The sequence below is a fragment of the Oncorhynchus clarkii genome, chromosome 6 (assembly GCF_045791955.1).
Source record: "Oncorhynchus clarkii lewisi isolate Uvic-CL-2024 chromosome 6, UVic_Ocla_1.0, whole genome shotgun sequence".
Taxonomy (NCBI): domain Eukaryota; kingdom Metazoa; phylum Chordata; class Actinopteri; order Salmoniformes; family Salmonidae; genus Oncorhynchus; species Oncorhynchus clarkii.
The window spans coordinates 17818946-17837211 of NC_092152.1; the positions used below are offsets into that span (position 1 = coordinate 17818946).

An 18266-nucleotide genomic window follows, 5' to 3' on the forward strand; every position below is an offset into this window, starting at 1 on the left:
ATCACATTTGGTTAAAACTGAAAAAATAACTTGAACTGACAGAAAAATATGTGTTCCTTTGAACTATATACAACCCCCTCAGAATCCCCATATTACTCAGAGATCTTCCCCACCCTTGAGGAAGAGATGTGCCATTTATAGGCCCAGAGAAATGTGCTCATCTGTGGGGACACAAATGCGTGCACAGGAACACTACCTGATCTAATGACCATAAGAGGGGACAGCTTTTTACAGGCCATACTGTTTCTAACTCCCCCATATAAACAACAGTGACAGCTCCATCAACAAAAACAGAAGGGAACTGTTTCAGCTCTGTCGAAGCCTGGGTCTGTACTTTGTCAATGGTAGGTTACGGGGGGACTCTTTGGAGAGATTCACCCATTGCTCACCCCTAAACCACAGCACAGTAGACTATATGATTACAGACATTGATCCTTTCTCTCTCAGCTCAGTCACTGTCAAGCCACTAACACCTCTGTCTGATCACAGCCAAATTACATTGCTCCTCCTAAGAACAGACATGGAAACAACTACACATTCACAGCCCAGTAAGCTGTACAACATCAGAAATTCATACAGATGGGCCCAAAACAGCACAGAAGAATACAAGAAAGCAACCTGTAACCAAAATGTCCAAACACTCTTATATAACTTTCTGGATAGCACATTCACTCACAGTAAAGAAGGCATCAATCTAGCAGTAAAAAACATCAACTACATATTCAGGCAAGCGGCAAAAGAAGCACAACTGAATTTTTGTATTATTTTTTTAAAGACCACAGATGACAACTGGTTTGATGCAGATTGTAAAATTATAAGGAAAAAGCTTTGAACACTATCCAACCAAAAGCGCAGAGACCCAAATAATGGTGAATTACGCCTTCATTACTGTGAGACTTTAAAGCTATATAAAAACGTACACTCAGAACCAAACAAGCACAGTACAACAGCACAGTACAACAGCACAGTACAACAGCAAGCAGCTGACACTAATTGAGGAGTCAATAAACACAAACAACTTCTGGCAAAATGTGTAAAAAATAAAATAAAACATCTAAACAAGAAGAATTGGCGATACAAAATGGTGACATATGGACAACCCATTTTAAAACAAATGCAGAATAATGCCAAAATCATGAGGAGTTGAAAAGATTAGAAAAAGCTATAAAGGACAATCAAAATCCATTGGACTCCTCAATTACTGACCAGGAGCACTGTAAGAAACTTCAGGCCCTCAAATTTAAAAAAGCATACTAAATGAGATGCTCAAACTCACTAGTGCAAAATTTCAATTGGCTATATTAAAACTGTTTAATTTGATCCTGAGTGTAGGTTATTTCCTTGACATTTGGAATCAAGGACTCATAACCCAAATCTTTAAGAACGGAGACAAATTTGTCCCTAACAATTACAGAGGCATTTGTGTGAACAGTAACCTGGGGAAGGTTTTCTGTAAATGTAAGCGTTCTAAACTTCCTTAATAAGCACAATGTCTTGAGTAAAAGCCAAATTGGATTTATACCGAAACATCGCACGACTGATCATATTTACACCCTGATAGATCAACATGTCCACCAAAATAATACGTTTGCTTATTCCAAAAAGCATTTCAAATCAAATCAACGTTTGTCATGTGCGCCGAATACAACAGGTGTAGGTAGACCTTAAAGTGAAATGCTTACTTACAGGCTCTCATCAATAGTGGAAAAAAGGTATTAGGTGAACAATAGGTAAGTAAAGAAATAAAAACAACAGTAAAAAGACAGTGAAAAATAACAGTAGTGAGGCTATAAAAGTAGCGAGGCTACATACAGACACAGGTTAGTCGGCCTGATTGAGGTAGTATGTACATGTAGATAGATATTAGAGGTCGACCGATTATGATTTTTCAACGCTGATACCGATATCGATTATTGGAGGACCAAAAAAGCCGATACCGATTAATCGGCAGGCATATATTAATAATATTTAACATAAGTAGACATGCCCTCATAATTGAATGTAGCACATATAAAGCACCCACAAGCTACCGCTGGCTTAATACACAATCATTGCGGGATGAATGAGTGAAGAATTTCCAGCCAAGGGTGGTCCATTTAAAAATCATTCCTTCCTCGCCCTGCAAGTGTATACTCATTAGACATCATCAGAAGCGTCCACTTCATTTGAGGGCTGAGAGGATAGGGTGTGTCTTGTGTTTGGACCGTAACCATTCTCTTGCACGCTCTTCTTCAAGGTTTTATACGTATAAGTATATTGCTGCCACCTACTGAATTGGCAGTTTATCAGCCTACTATTCTGTATTATGAATTAATTACCTCAGTAGTGAAGGCCTAGACACGTCACAGAAATACAATCAATTGCCAGTCAAAGTGTGATTGGTTCATTCCACTGCCACTCAAATTCTGCTATAATTGCAGTGGAATGGCAGAGGCCTTCTGTCCAGCTTCTGACGGCCTAGCCAATGGCTGGCTGAGCTAGCTAGGTTTTTCTACCCAGAGACCACCAAAGACACTCCTGATTGGATGTCGCTACCCAAACCGTCTCTAAACATATACATTTAAAATTACAACTTGAATAGGGTAGGAATGCCCAAAGGATCCCATATAGCAAGAACCATTTTAAATATAGCAACTGATGCAGCCAGCACACTTTACGCTCAGGCCGAGGAGTAGGGTTGCAACCTAGGGTAGATCCTTGCGTTCTGACCTCATAAGCACCCAAACTAACGATTAAAGTAAGCTTGCTACTTGCACACACAAATGATAGAACACCTCACTGACTATTTTACCCGCCCTAGAATAGCTGGTTAGGCTATTTCCATGTTATCTAGAGCGTTAGTGACCTACTTCGCTGCTTGCAACAATTTAATTACGTTCTTTTGTAGACGTTTACTGACACCGGCCATATTCATCGTGTGTTGAGCGTTTGTAAATCCGTCAGTGATCTGCGCTCTGGCACATTCAGACGAGAGTGCCAGAGTGAATTTACATACGCACCAGTGGACAATTTCAGACATAATGCCCCTGACTCGCTCATAATTTGATTGATTTTTGGACATATTATTTTGCCAAACAAGGGTTTTAATTAGTCACTAATGACAACTTCACATCGAACTGGCACTGCTGTAGTTACTTACAATGATATATTAAACGCTTTCATAGGTGGTGAGTAGCGCCTCTCAAGACTATTTTAACGTCAACCCCAAACTATTTTGAGCAGCATTCCACCTCATTCATACATGTTGCTTCATCAATAACAATCGCAACCCGAAATTGAGATTTGATAGGCCACTCACTGGAAGAAGGATATTCTTGTCAAATACATTAATCACAGCAACGTGATGTATGCTCTTTTCGCTCAGAATTCCGGGTACAAAATATTTTTTAAGCAATACGATGTTTGAACTTTGTAACCCATCGACTTTACTTACTAGCGTTCAACAAGGGCGTACACCCCTGTTTATCTGGTGCACACGTGTGGCCACCATAGACATTGTAACCATCACCACGCGCAGCACGGTAGAGGTAAGCCTACGACTAATTAGTTAATTTAGGCGTTAACTACATTTACTAACGGAACTAACCTCGGTCATTTTCACTGCCAAGTTATCATAGTAATGTGTACTACATAATATTGCATTTGGGAGTTTAAACGTGTTCAGTTCTACGAATATCCATCCACATTGTAGAATTGCCCCTGAAATGTTTTAGGCTAATTCCAGAGAGATTGATAGACTACTGTTATCATTGTCTGAGATGGCTAGTACTTTTGTAGATTACCCTATCAGAAATATTGATGAGCGGGTTATCTCTTTTGACCTAGTCTATTTGATGTTTAACAAACGTATTAGTAAACTATTTAATGGTCATACATGTTTGTGCTCACTGCTCAGCCATCTACTCAAGCATGTTAGAGGAAAGGGTTGGAGAAATGGCCCTCCACCATTCTGAGCCAGGTTCACTTTGAAAGTAAAACTTGGCAGAGAAGATTATGCCTTTTTGTGGGAACGTGAGGGTAGCAAGGATGTCTTGCTTTAAGGATTTTGTATGCTGATATGGTATCATTTTGCTTCCTCCCTATACCAATCTTGCTTAGGCCAGCGGATCTCAAAGTGGGGTCCGCGGTTGAGGTACTGTAGGGGGTCTGCGGACAGCTCTATTTATATTAGAGAGAAAGAAATAATTGTGTATATATATAAACCAAATTACATTTTAAAAAATGGCCAGGCTTCCTGAGTGGCGTAGCGGTCTAAGGCACTGCATCGCAGTACTTGAGGCGTCATTACAACCCCTGGCTCGATTCCAGACTGTGTCACAGTTGGCTGTGACCGGGAGACACATGAGGCGGTGCACAATTGGCCCAGCGTCATCCGGGTTAGGGGAGGGATTGGCTGGCTGATTTTCTTGTCCCATTGCGCTCTAGTGACTCCTTGTGGTGGGCCGGGCGCCTGCAAGCTGATCTCGGTCGCCAGCTGAACAGTGTTTCCTTGGTGCGGCTGTCTTCCGGGTTAAGCGAGCAGGGTGTCGAGAAGCAGTGCGGCTTGGCAGGGTCATGTTTTGGAGGATGCATGGCTTTCGACCTTCACCTCTCCTGAGTCAGTATGGGAATTGCAGTGATGGGACAAGTCTGTAACTACCAATTGGGGAGAAAAGGGGGTTATAACATTTTATTAAACAAAAAATGCAACTAATTTTGGCCAAGGTGGAAGAATTTTAGAGGGTGTAATACAATACAACATATTATTATAAATCTACTATGTATGTTCTTAACCCTGGGCAACATGGACCTGGCAGGCTCAAAGGGATACTGGGTATCCACAGTACTTTGACTCACCAATTATACATTTTTCAACTAACTACCTATATTCGCCCCCAATTATTATTATTTTTTAAACTTTTTTTCATTTTCTTTTCTTAGATGCACTGTAATTTAAGCTTTAAAACTGCAGTTTATCTCCTCATGGCAAAATGTGTAGAATTGCAGGATATTAGCTTTAAAGCTGCAACAACAAAAAATCTCTCTGCCCTATGATAATGTATAGAACTGCAGGAAAATTGCTTGAAAACTGTAACATTTTCTCTCCTTTAAAATGTTTATTCCCAGACCCCAAGACTTGGTTCATCCAGCCATGCACTGCCGAAGTCATAGATAACAAATAGCATACAAGGAGATTTACTAACCCAAGTTGTTCTGATTATGAGAGGTCTCTGATGAATTTGCTATCACAAAAGGGGTCCCCGGCCCCAAAAAGTTTGAGAACCCCTGGTTTAGGCAATATGACTTGCCTGCCTGCCTGTCCCAGGTACTAACTACCTTTAGCGCCTATTGATGAAGGTCCGGGGTACTTCTGTTAAGAGCTCTGACGCTCAATCTAACTGTGGACACGCATCGCTTGCAGTACGGTTTTGGAAACATTAGTAACATATCTTCCATATCAGCGAGAAATCATTAAAAAAGGCGAAATAGTACACCTTTCATAGGGTTAGTGTTCCTACACAGCCATATCCCCATGTTACAGCACGTGTTTATGGAAGACTGAGGCGGCCACCTGTGATAATTAGCTATCTAGCATTCTACGAACACCTGTGTAATGGAAGAAGGTGGAAGAAGGTTGACAGAAACGTGTTTGAACTGCAAGTTTATATTTTATATTTGTGAAATTATTTTGATGTGATATGAAGGCAGGGGTGAAAGTAGACGTAATTTTTTACCAGTATGGGACACCTAAGCACGCACACTTTTTTTATTTATTTATAGCCTAGGTGTAATCATAGAATCCCTATTAATATCATATGATCTCTGTGGGCCCGGTAGCCTCGGCCTAGTAAATATTTATATTACTTTCAACATTCATTAACTTTTTAATGTGGCATAAGCACAACCAGTCATAATGTTTTCATCTGATTGTTTGACAATCACTTCAGGAAGGCACTCCTGCCATATTGGCTTACTTCCACCCCTGTATGAAAGTAAAGGGCTTTATGTTTATAGAACCGTATCTCAACTCCCTTTTAGATGGAGTATTTGGCTGTTTTGGCTGCCAGAGCCAGTCTACCTCTGAAAATAACATAAAAGGTCCTTGGATTTTAAGGAGTAATTCTTGGGCTTGTCCCTCCCCCTCCACATTTTATTCCCTCACTGCTGACCTTTCCTCCATGTGTCACAACGACAGATGTTAGCTGTGTTTGTATGAATGAAACCCACTCAGCTCTCTCTCTCGTCAGCTGCCAGAGTAAGGTTGTCACAAAGTAGTAGTGAAGGAATAGCCTACTCACTAGCCTAGTCCCTAAAAACACAGCAAAAGTTTTCGCAACTGAAAACCCATTTGGGTTGTTCATTTACAGGCTACCTTGTGCACTGCCATAACAGGCATGTTTATTTGCCTGCTTGTAGTTTACATTCCTGTTTGTCTGGGCTTTCAGAGACTGTCCTTATGAGGTAGAAGTTGCCTCTAACCAGAGATCTGGGATCAGATTACCTTACTGCCTGACTGTAAATATTAGCGGGGGATAAAGAAGACATCTAACCCTTGAACAGTCATTGGGGTCAACCTCCACATAGTCTGTTCTCTCAGTGTAGGGTTGGGAAAGCATTTCCCCATCTCAGATTGTGCTGAAATGGTTTCTGTTAGAAAAAGTTAAGATTAGCATTCCCACACCAACAAAAAGTATACAGTATCAGTTGTCTATGTCTGACAAGTAGTATGGAGCTGTGGCTTGGAGTAGGCCTTTTGTGTTTTCATCCTTTGTAATGTATTACCTGTGATTTTGTTTTTTTCCTCTGTTCAGAGAAATTAGCCATTGAAGTCGCTTGCATTATTTACCATAAATGAGTGAAAGTACCAGGTTATCCCCACTAGATGCCACTGTTCCTGCTACTACCACAAACTTGTATCAATTTGGCTGGACTCTTGTGTTTATTAAATGGATCAGAACATTTTCTTTGCAACTTTGGTTACAAAAGCAATAGCATTTGCTCATGATAAAATACATTGTGTGGTCATCCTCACAATTTAAGCCAGTCCTCCATGAAAGCAATTCAGAACAGGGAAAAAAAATTACATCACCAGATTCAGGAGGAATACATGAAATAGAATGAAAAGGCAATACTCCAAGCCGCAGCTCCATACTACTTGTTAGACATAGGGAACTGATACTGTATACTGGTTGTTGAGGTGGGTTTGGTGTGGGGGGTCTGTGGGTGGCTTTCGTTGGATTCCTCATGTGTTACTCAATGGTAGGAAGAAGTTTGGTCCAAATCAGATGTTGGGTACAATATTTATTGAATATTATTTGAATCCAATAAATCAAAAGGGCCAATTTGGGTGCAGTCAATTAGCTTAATATCTCAAAAATAAACAAAATGTTACAGAAACAATTTAAGAACAATTTGTGATGGTGGGTGTCATGGCTTGCTCAAATGACATTGAACGACTCTGAATAGATTTTATACAAGGTGTTTTTCTTCAATGGAAACGGTTGCTTGTGCACTTTACTGAATTCCTTATGAGGCAGTCGCAAAATTCATTTGAATCCATATTTATTTTCTAATGATAAAAGTTGGTACAGTCAGGAAATAAGTATCATACATCTATTTTTATTTTGCAGTTTCAAGAGGATGTCTGAATGATCCCACTTCTACTCTTGGGATTACTACTGATATTGTGGCTATTCTGGATGATTAAGGTCAAGCAGATGCTGGAGAAAGGGGGGGAAATAGTGACTGGCTGTGGAACCCCTGCAGCTGCAGCACAGGAGGAGATGCAAGCGGCCGATAGATCCGCTGCGGCTGCACACACCCCTGCTCCACCCCCTACTAAACAATCCACACCCATGGGTCTTGCAGCATCTACCTCAACAGATAGCGGGGACAACCGTCCCCTAACCCACATTGACCCCACTGTCGGTCCCATGATACCCAGGGCAGGGGGTTCCCAGGCTCCTCAGGCCTCTTCGGAGGAAATGAAGCACACACAGCCATCCCTTCACTTCGTTGTCCCTCAGCCTCCCAGTAGAACGATCAGGCCCAAACTCATCTCAGGCCTAGAAGCTCGACAAGCGCGCCCCAAGTTCATCCTGGGGGCATCGGAGGACAATTCTTCAGATGAAGATCTGCCTTTGACCATGAAACCCCCTACAGGTTTTGGTTCCTCTCAGGCAGCGGCCACCTCCTGCCTACGACAAACCGTATCAGCAACCTCAACCACCTTCTCCCCCCCACAGCAAGTTACATCAGTAACATCAACCCCTACCTCCCATGGCATGAGGTAGGCCATAGCATGTTGTGCAACTTCTTTTAAGTTAACTTCATTTTCATATTACACTGAACAAGAATATGAACGCAACATGCAAAGTGTTTGTCCCGTGTTTCATGAGCTGAAATAAAAGATCTCAGAAAAAGCTTATTTCTCCCAAATGTTGTGCACAAATTTGTTTACATCTGTTATTGAGCATTTGTCCTTTGCCAAGATAATCCATCCACCTTACGGTGTGGCATATCAAGAGGCTGATTAAATAGCATGATCATTATGCAGGTCCACCTTGTGCTGGGGACAATAAAAGGCCACTCTAAAATGTGCAGTTTTGTCACACAATACAATGCCACAAATGTCTCAAGTTGAGGTAGCATGCAATTGGCATGCTGACTGAAGGAATGTCTACCAGAGATGTTGCCAGATAATTGAATGTTAATTTCTCTACCATAAGCCACCTCCAATGTTGTTTTAGAGAATTTGGCAGTACGTCCAACCGGCCTCATTCCTGCAGTCAGCATGCCAATTGCACCTGTGTAATTATCATGCTGTTTATTTAGCTTCTTGATATGCCACACCTGTTAGGTGGATGGAATATCTTGGCAAAGGAGAAATGCTCACTAACATGAGCTCATGAAATGTGTCCAACATGTAACATGTTGCATTTTATATTTTTGTTCAGTATAGAATAAACAGGTTTAGACGTCATCGGAGTAGAGAAAACGATGACATTGGAATTGTATTTAGTTCAGAACGTGTTGATAGTGAATGCAAGTGCTTGCTCCATCAACCCAGTGTTAAGAATCAATGAATCATTCAGCAGATTAGCTCGTGACTTGTGAGGCTGGCTGTCAGTGCAGTAGTCTATGGGTATCAACAGAGTGCGCTGTTGTCCAAAAGGCTAGACCAATTTTTGGCCAGGCCGGAGGCAAACTTGCCAGCCACATTGTGGTATTATTGCTGCCCCATGCTGTATCCACACAACCAGCTGCCTATGATCACCTGACCACAGCATGCATGCTGACTTGTGTTATTGTCGCATGCCTCACCTCTCTGCACTTTTAATGGAACAAGTGTCGTTGACTTTGAGAACCAGGGTCTGAGTCCCAGGAGGGCACACAACAACATATTGTATGTGTGCTTGACAAATGTTTCTACATCCCTTGGAAGTTCTCTGCAAATACATTTGACTTGCTGTATGTTGCCTTTAGGCATAGAGCATGAGGCGCTATTGTTGATCTTTTTTTGGTGACATCACAATGGATATCTCAGGTAGTTGGTCAGCTGAGCATATCTACGTCTACTTGACAGGTTGTTGGCTTTGAATGCCACAGTCCACTCTCAGCCAAGTTTTGAAAAGCTTGTTTGTTTGAGCCACATGTGCAGTAATCACCACAGAGGTAAAACTGAAAGGGGAGAGAGGTAAGATAATACATGGAAAGCTTTCAGGAATTATAGTTTTTCCACATTGTGAAGTAGCAAAGGCCTATGAGTAGCACTGACTGACATGATGCCACTGTGTAGGCCTAGACATAACACCTACCAATTATGTTTTGACCATTTCAGTCAGTTTGCTACATGGAAGGATTAGCCTCCCACGTTTTTGTTTACGATATGCTAGAAGGTTACCATAAGCTATAGTTTGGTGGTTTGTGAAGGGACAAGTTAGTTGTATTTAACTTTAATGAGAACTTGATACATCCAGTGTGTGTGTGTGTGTGTGTGTGTGTGTTTGACAATCTTATCTGATCTCTTACACACACGCATACAAAATCACGTTCACACACGTCTACACACCAGATCAGGGTTCAAATACTATTTAGGGTATTTCAATTACTTTCAAAGACATTTGAAAGTAAATATTTCAATTTGTTTTATTTTTAGTAGTAAATTGGAATGTGTTTGGAAATACGCAAATACACTGACTCATACACTATGTATTTGAAATAAGTATTAGAAAATATTTTTAAATAGTAGGCTAATTTTCGGGAATTATTAGAAAATGCTTTCAAATACTTCCAATAGAGGTAGTTCAATTGAGGGCATGCTTAACTGAATGAACAGCAGAGACATAATGCAAGCATTAATATTTATTAAACCAGTTTAGAGAATGGAACCAACAGACTGCCAAATAGATATCCGGACTAACTATCTGCTTGGATGGTTTTTGCACCAACTTTTTTTTACTCATTACATATACTGCTGCTACTGTTTACTATCTGGCACTTAATTCCTAGTTGTATATACATATCTACCTCTTACCTCCTACTCCTGCACATCCACTCGGTATTGGTACCCCTTGGATATACACTACCGGTAAAAAGTTTTAGAACACCTACTCATTCAAGGATTCAAGGACATCAAAACTATGAAATACCACATGTGGAATAATGTAGTAGCCAAAAAAGTGTTAAACAAATCAAAATATGTAATATTAGAGATTCTTCAAATAGCCACTCTTTCCCTTGACAGCTTTGCACACTCTTGGCATTCTCTCAACCAGCTTTACCTGGAATGCATTTCCCACAGTCTTGAAGGAGTTCCCACATAAGATGAGCATTTGTTGGCTGCGGTCCGATTCATCCCAAACCATCTCAATTTGGTTGAGGTCGGGTGATTGTGGAGGCCAGGTCATCTGATGCAGCACTCCATCACTCTCCTTCTTGGTAAAATAGCCCTTACACAGCGTGGAGGTGTGTTGGGTCATTGTTCTGTTGAAAAACAAATGATAGTCCCACTAACCGCAAACCAGATGGGATGGCGTATCGCTGCAGAATGCTGGGGTAGCCATGCTGGTTAAGTGTGCCTTAAATGATAAATAAATTACAGACGCTGTCACCAGCAAAGCACTCCCACACCATCTCCACGCTTCACGGTGGGAAATACACATGCAGGGATCATCCGTTCACCCAAACCACATCTCACAAAGACACAGAGGTTGGAACCAAAAATGTCCAATTTGGACTCCAGACCAAAGGACAGATTTCCACCGGTCTAATGTCCATTGCTCGTGTTTTTAGCCCAAGCCAGTCTCTTTTTTTTGGTGTCATTTATTGGTGGATTCTTTGCAGCAATTCAACCATGAAAGCCTGATTCACAGTCTCTAATGAACAGTTGATGTTGAGATGTGTCTGTTACTTGACCTCTGTGATGCATTTATTTAGGCTGCAATTTCTGAGGCTGGTAACTCTATTGAACTTATCCACCTGCAGCAGAAGTAACTCTGGGTCTTCCATTCCTGTGGCGGTCCTCACGAGAGCCAGTTTCATCATAGCACTTGATGGTTTTTGTGACTGCACTTGAAGAAACTTTCAAAGTTCTTGAAATGTTCTGTATTGACTGACATGTTTTAAAGTAATGATGGACTGTCATTTCTCTTTGCTTATTTGAGCTGTTCTTTTCATAATATGGACTTGGTATTTTACCAAATAGGGCTTTCTTCTGTATATTATCCCTACCTTGTCACATAACTGATTGGCTCAAACGCATTGAGGAAAGAAATTCCACAAATTAACTTTTAACAAGGCACACCTGTTAATTGAAATGCATTCCAGGTGAAGCTGGATGAGAGAATGCCAAGACACTGCAACGCTGTCATCAAGGCAAAGGGTGGCTATTTTGAAGAATCACAAATATATTTTGATTAGTTTAACACTTTTTTTGGTTACTACATGATTCTATATGTAATTTCATAGTTTTGATGTCTACACTATTATTCTACAAAGCAGAAAATAGTGCAAATAAAGAAAAACCCTTGAATGAGTAGGTGTTCTAAAACTTTTGACCGGTAGTGTACCTAATATATACATAGATTGTTCCTCATTGTGTGTCTATTACTTTTATTGTGTTTTACTTTTCAATTATTTCTGTATTTTCTTTCTCTATGCATTGTTGGGAAAACCTGTAAGTAAGCATTTCACTGTTAGTCCACACATTGTTTACAAAGCACGTGGCAAATAAAATGTTTTGTTGTTGACATAATAGGGCAACTATATGTGATTTTACAGCTATACTAATCATGATCATTCACATTGTCTGCATAATTAGAATCTAACATTAATGTGCATGAGACAAAGTCCACTTGATCGAAGGTTATTGCTCTAGTATCCTATGGTGCCACTGATGCCAATGAGATCTATATTGCCACCAACTGGTCTGTTGTACCATCCTAAAGTGTCAGTGACTTTATATTCACACAGCTTCTAAGGACATACATAAGCTTTACATACCAAATGTCATTGCCCCATGACCATCTGTTCAGTTCTAGTAGCCAGTTGTTGCCCATTGTGGAATCATCTATCCCTCTGGCTCCTGAAATCCCATGAGCACCCGAGTCTAGAAGCAGTTTAGCTTACGTCAAAAATTAGCATTTCACAAGCCAGCTGAACTGTAAAACAAGAAAACATCTGAGATGACTCAAACACTATCTAGCAAGCCCTCCTCTGCAACAATGTTATTGAGATGCGGGAATGTTATATTAACTGTCATTAAATTGGTGGTCACTACTGGTTTCCGATTCCAGGCGAGAGAATCTGTCTCATGTTTCTCACGGACTCGTAGTGACGTCACGCACCCAAGAAACCTCAACCAATCACTCAATGGATATTAATACCTTAAAATATATATTCAACCCAGTGTTGTAGTACTTGAGACCAGGATTTGAGTGACTTGGTATTGTTTCGGTGTCAGATATTTGTACTCGACCTCGGACAGTGAGGACTTGTAATTTCTTCACGAGACCAGCGGAGTAAAAAACGAATCATCCGCTTCCATTCAGTCGGTGCCTAAAACAGCTTCGCCAGGCCTAATTTATACACTTCTTACTTGAATCATATTAACAGACTTTATGTATATTATGGACATGTTTGCGCAGTGGCGAACCTATAGGCCTTCAGTGTGTGACAGGTTTGTGATTCTGAAAGGACAGCAACCGTTATACCAGGACACTCAGGAGAGTGCACTTTTTTTTAAACACAAAGGGTAAGTGGTGAAGTGGAGGGTATACAAAGGTATAAATCATATTTTTTCCTCCAGTGGGAATTGCGTATACTCACTACTTCATCCCTACTGATGCGTATCAAAGTAGTGTAGTGGAGGTATACGATTTATCAATTATGTAGTACAATAGTTAAATCAAACAAAGTAGCCTACACAATCGCAAAGCGGGCCGTTTGGCAACTTTTTGGCACAATTAGAGTAGGCACCACTACACCAGTGTAGATTTGGTCTTGTGTTTTAGGTTATTGACCTGCTGAAAGGTGAACTTGTGCCCCACTGTCTGTTGCAAAGCAGACAACCAGGTTTTCCTTGTAGGATTTTGCTTGTGCTTATAGCTGTATTCCATTTATTTTTATCCTAAAAAAATTCACTAGTCCTTTCCAATGACAAGCATACCTATAACATGATGCAGCCACCACCATGCTTGAAAATATTAAGAGGGGTACTCAGGGATTTGTTGTTGGATTTGCCCCAAACATACTTTTTGTCCTTTCTTTGCCACATTTTTTACATTATTACTTAAGTGCCTTGTTGCAACAGGATTCATGTTTTGGAATATTTTTATTCTGTACAGGCTTCCTTTTCATTCTGTAATGTAGGCTAGGATTGTAGAGTACCTACAATGTTGTTGATCCATCCTCAGTTGTCTCATATAACTATTTAAACTAAATCTGTAACGGTTTTAAATTCACCGTTGGCCTCATTGTGAAATCCCTGAGCACTTTCCTTACTTTCCGGCAATTGAGTTACCATCCAAAGCCTAATTAATAACTTCACCATGCTCAAAGGTATTTTCAGTGTCTGCTTGTTTTATTTTTACACATCTACCAATAGGTGCCCTTCTTTGCTAAGCATTGAAAAACCTCCCTGGTCTTTGTGGTTGAATCTGTGGTTGAAATTCACAACTCAATTTGAGGGAACATACAGAGAATTGTTTGTGGTGTACAGAGATGGGGTAGTCCCGTTAACCACTTATTGAAGACGGAATGAGTCCATGCAACTTATACTGCACATTTTTACTACTGAACTTATTTAGACTTGCCATAAAAGGGTTTGAATACTGCAGTAAACCGTTGGGTGGAGCGTGCATAGATTGACAGGGAGGCTTTAGTCCGCAAAAACAACTTTACTAAAACAGAAAATAAATATATCAAAGAAATAACTTAGGATTTGCTCGGTCTTTCTTAACTGGCGTCCGTCTCTCTCCCGCGATGTGCCACCGTGCTCCTTTTATTTAGCCTCCACGGCTGGTTGGCACTTTCCTCTAATTACCTCCACTTTGCTGTCCGTGTCGGGGTGCCCAGCTCCCGTATTCCCAGCAGACGGAGCCAATGTCGCCTCACGTACCTCCCCTCTATTACCATCCCCCGGGGTAGACCTCCTGGGATACCACAATACGTATTGACTCAAGACATTTCAGCTTAATTTTTTAATTACAAAACAATAATACAAGCAACATTCCACTTTGACATTATGGGGTATTGTGTATAGATCAATGACACAATCTCAATTGACTCAATTTTGAATACAGGCTGTAATGCAACAGAATGTGGAAAAAGTCAAGGGTTGTGAATACTTGCGGGGAGGCACTGTAAATGGACACATGAAATCTGATTTTCTGATTGATCAGTCACTCAGCCATCTCTTAACCAATCCCCAAGCTTCCAAGATGGAGGAACGTTTATCTTCATGTACCTTATGGGTCCTTCAGGAAAATGTGTTCAGTATGAGGAAAGACATCTACATACAAAGTTAAGTCTCTAGGTCAAACGGGGCAGCAGATATGAAGGTTTAAATGAGACTGCTTATAACAGCGCCACCTATTGGCCAGTCAGTGCGGTTCTTTTTGACCAAGTTACTCATGGCCTCTAGTTTCTGTGTGCCATGTTAGAAAAAAAGTTACCAAACCTATGCTTGAGTTATTTGACCGTGTCAAGTGAAAAAATAAGATTATCCTAAGAATAACAATAGGTTTCACAGCTTTGTTGTGAACCCGTAATTATATTGTACTTACTGAAGTGAGCTATTCATTCAGACCAGCCTTACTGATTGTACCTCTGTATCAATTACATTTGATTTCGGGTCATATTATTAGAAAATACTCAAATACATATTTATTTGAACTCAGGTCTGCTACACACACACACACACAGAGAGACTAGTGTTCTGTTCCCTGTTCCATATAGTTCTGTGGTTGAAGGATGTTTTGATATGCCTGTGGGAGGGGTGAGGGAGGGCTTGGCTCATAGAGGAAGGGACTGGTGTTTTATTGTTTTGGTCTTAGATTTCAACTCCGCCATTCACACACCAGAGACTATCTGCCATGGAGGGTGATGGAAGTTTCAACTGCTGGTTTCAGTATCTCAGGTTCGTTTCTTCCTTTTGCTTTTTTAAGTAGCCTCCTGTTTTTCTCTGATTCTTGGACTGCAGGTTTCAGACAACAGCTTATTTCAGGGTACGCGATTTCAGAACTGTATAATACTGTCCATAGACCTGCTTTACCATGTTGTGTACTTGATAGTTGGTTTGTCTGAGTTGGTAGACAGAATATGTAGTAAACAATGATGGCTGTTCTGTTGACATTGTGGCTATGGTTGAGTGTGTTATGTAACTGAGCAGTGCTGGTCTTGGCACGTGTAACCCCTATAAAGAGGAAGTTAGGGAAATGACAACAATTCCCTCTCACAATTTGGCCCCACTCACCAGAGGGCAAATTAAACAAAGTAGTGGTGGAGCTTGACTAATGCACTTTCAGCACAGGAATATGAAACGCAACATGCAACAATAATTACGATTTTACTGAGTTAAAGTTCATATAAGGAAATCAGTCAATTTAAATAAATAAATTAGGCCCTAATCTATGGATTTCACATGACTGGGCAGGGTCACAGCCATGGGTGGGCCTGGGAGCGCATAGGCCCACCCACTTGGGAGCCAGGCCCACCCATGGCTGTGCCCCTGCCTAGCCAATCAGAAGGAGTTTTTTACCACAAAAGAGCTTTATTACATACAGAAATACTCCTCACTTTCATCAGCTGTCCGGGTGGCTGGTTTCAGATGAAGCCGGATGTGGAGGTTCTGGGCTGGTGTTGTTGTGAGGCCAGTTGGACTTACTGTCCCCAGCACAAGGTGCACCTGTGTAATGATCATGCTGTTTAATCAACTTTATGATATGCCACAGCTGTCAGGTGGATGGATTATCTTGACAAAGGAGAAATTCTCACTAACAGGGATGTAAACATTTCAGAGAAATAAGCTTTTTGTGCATATGGAACATTTCTGGGATTGTTTATTTCAGCTCATGAAACATGGGACCAACACTACATGTTCCGTTTACATTTCTAGTCAGTGTATATTCAGCATAACTCAGTAACTACAATTTTAACAAATGTAGAACGATTTGTGAGCAAACGTTCAGAAATCCCTAACATTTACAACTGTGCATTTGCTGTGCTTTTTGGATAGCCTAACTAAGTTCAGGAGTAAAAATGTCCTTAACGAGTCACATAAGTTCCATGTTTAACATGATTTTTGAATGACTAATCTCTGTACCCCAGACACAGTTATCTGTAAGATCCCTCAGTTGAGCAGTGAATTTCAAACACTGATTCAACCAGAAAGACCAGGAAGGTTTTCCAATGCCTCGCAAAGACCACCTATTGGCAGATAAAATAAAAATAGCAGACATTGAATATCTCTTTTGAGCATGGTGAAGTTAATAATTACACAAATTCAGTTGCCGGAGAGGAAGGAAACCACTCAGGGATTTCACCCTGAACAACGAGCCCAATGTCTCCTTTAATACTTCCCAAACATTTCGACCATATCATTAAAAAAAATCACAGGCACATCTTGATCACTGACCCACAACAGAAGAAAAAAAAAGTTTAAACAACACCTGCTGCTAGTCTTCAAACGCGCCCCCAACATACGTCACTGCCAAATGGTGGGTAGATCTGCTCTTCCAACTGCGCCACAAGGTAGATCATTTACAGATGCAGCCGATGTACCCAGTGTAACTTCACAAATACAGTGGGGCAAAAAAGTATTTAGTCAGCCACCAATTGTGCAAGTTCTCCCACTTAAATAGATGAGAGAGGGATGTAATTTTCATCATATGTACACTTCAACTATGACAGACAAAATGAGGAAAAAAAATCCAGAAAATCACATTGTAGGATTTTTAATTAATTAATTTGCATATTATGGTGGAAAATAAGTATTTGGTCACCTACAAACAAGCAAGATTTCTGGCTCTCACAGACCTTTAAGAGGCTCCTCTGTCCTCCACTCGTTACCTGTATTAATGGCACCTGTTTGAACTTGTTATCAGTATAAAAGACACCTGTCCACAACCTCAAACAGTCACACTCCAAACTCCACTATGGCCAAGACCAAAGATCTGTCAAAGGACATCAGAAACAAAATTGTAGACCTGCACCAGGCTGGGAAGACTGAATCTGCAATAGGTAAGCAGCTTGGTTTGAAGAAATCAACTGTGGGAGCAATTATTAGGAAATGGAAGACATACAAGACCACTGATAATCTCCCTCGATCTGGGGCTCCACGCAAGATCTCACCCGGTGGGGTCAAAATGATCACAAGAACGGTGAGAAAAAATCCCAGAACCACATGGGGGACCTAGTGAATGACCTGCAGAGAGCTGGGACCAAAGTAACAAAGCCTACCATCAGTAACACACTACACCGCCAGGGACTCAAATCCTGTAGTGGCAGACGTGTCCCCCTGCTTAAGCCAGTACATGTCCAGGCCCGTCTTAAGTTTGCTAGAGAGCATTTGCATGATCCAGAAGAAGATTGGGAGAATGTCATATGGTCAGATGAAACCAAAATATAACTTTTTGGTAAAAACTCAACTCGTGTTTGGAGGACAAAGAATGCTGAGTTGCATGCAAAGAACACCATACCTACTGTGAAGCATGGGGGTGGAAACATCATGCTTTGGGGCTGTTTTTCTGCAAAGGGAGCAGGACGACTGATCCGTGTAAAGGAAA

At 40.9% G+C, this 18266-nt stretch overlaps 1 protein-coding gene across 5 annotated transcripts in view; it reads left to right on the top strand.

Moving 5' to 3' along the window:
• Window positions 1–3441: 3441 nt before the first annotated feature.
• LOC139410680 (acetyl-CoA carboxylase beta) overlaps window positions 3442–18266 on the top strand; it is a 56109-nt gene continuing 41284 nt past the window's right edge. For 3 of the 5 annotated variants that reach the window (XM_071156073.1, XM_071156074.1, XM_071156075.1), the window contains exons 1-2: window positions 3442–3527; window positions 7611–8269. In XM_071156073.1, the coding sequence (XP_071012174.1) occupies window positions 7629–8269 (641 nt within the window). In that variant the 5' untranslated portion in view covers window positions 3442–3527; window positions 7611–7628. Of the gene's footprint in view, window positions 3528–7610; window positions 8270–15540; window positions 15620–18266 lie in introns of those variants that run through there. The other 2 variants (XM_071156078.1, XM_071156076.1) reach the window with 2 other exon arrangements.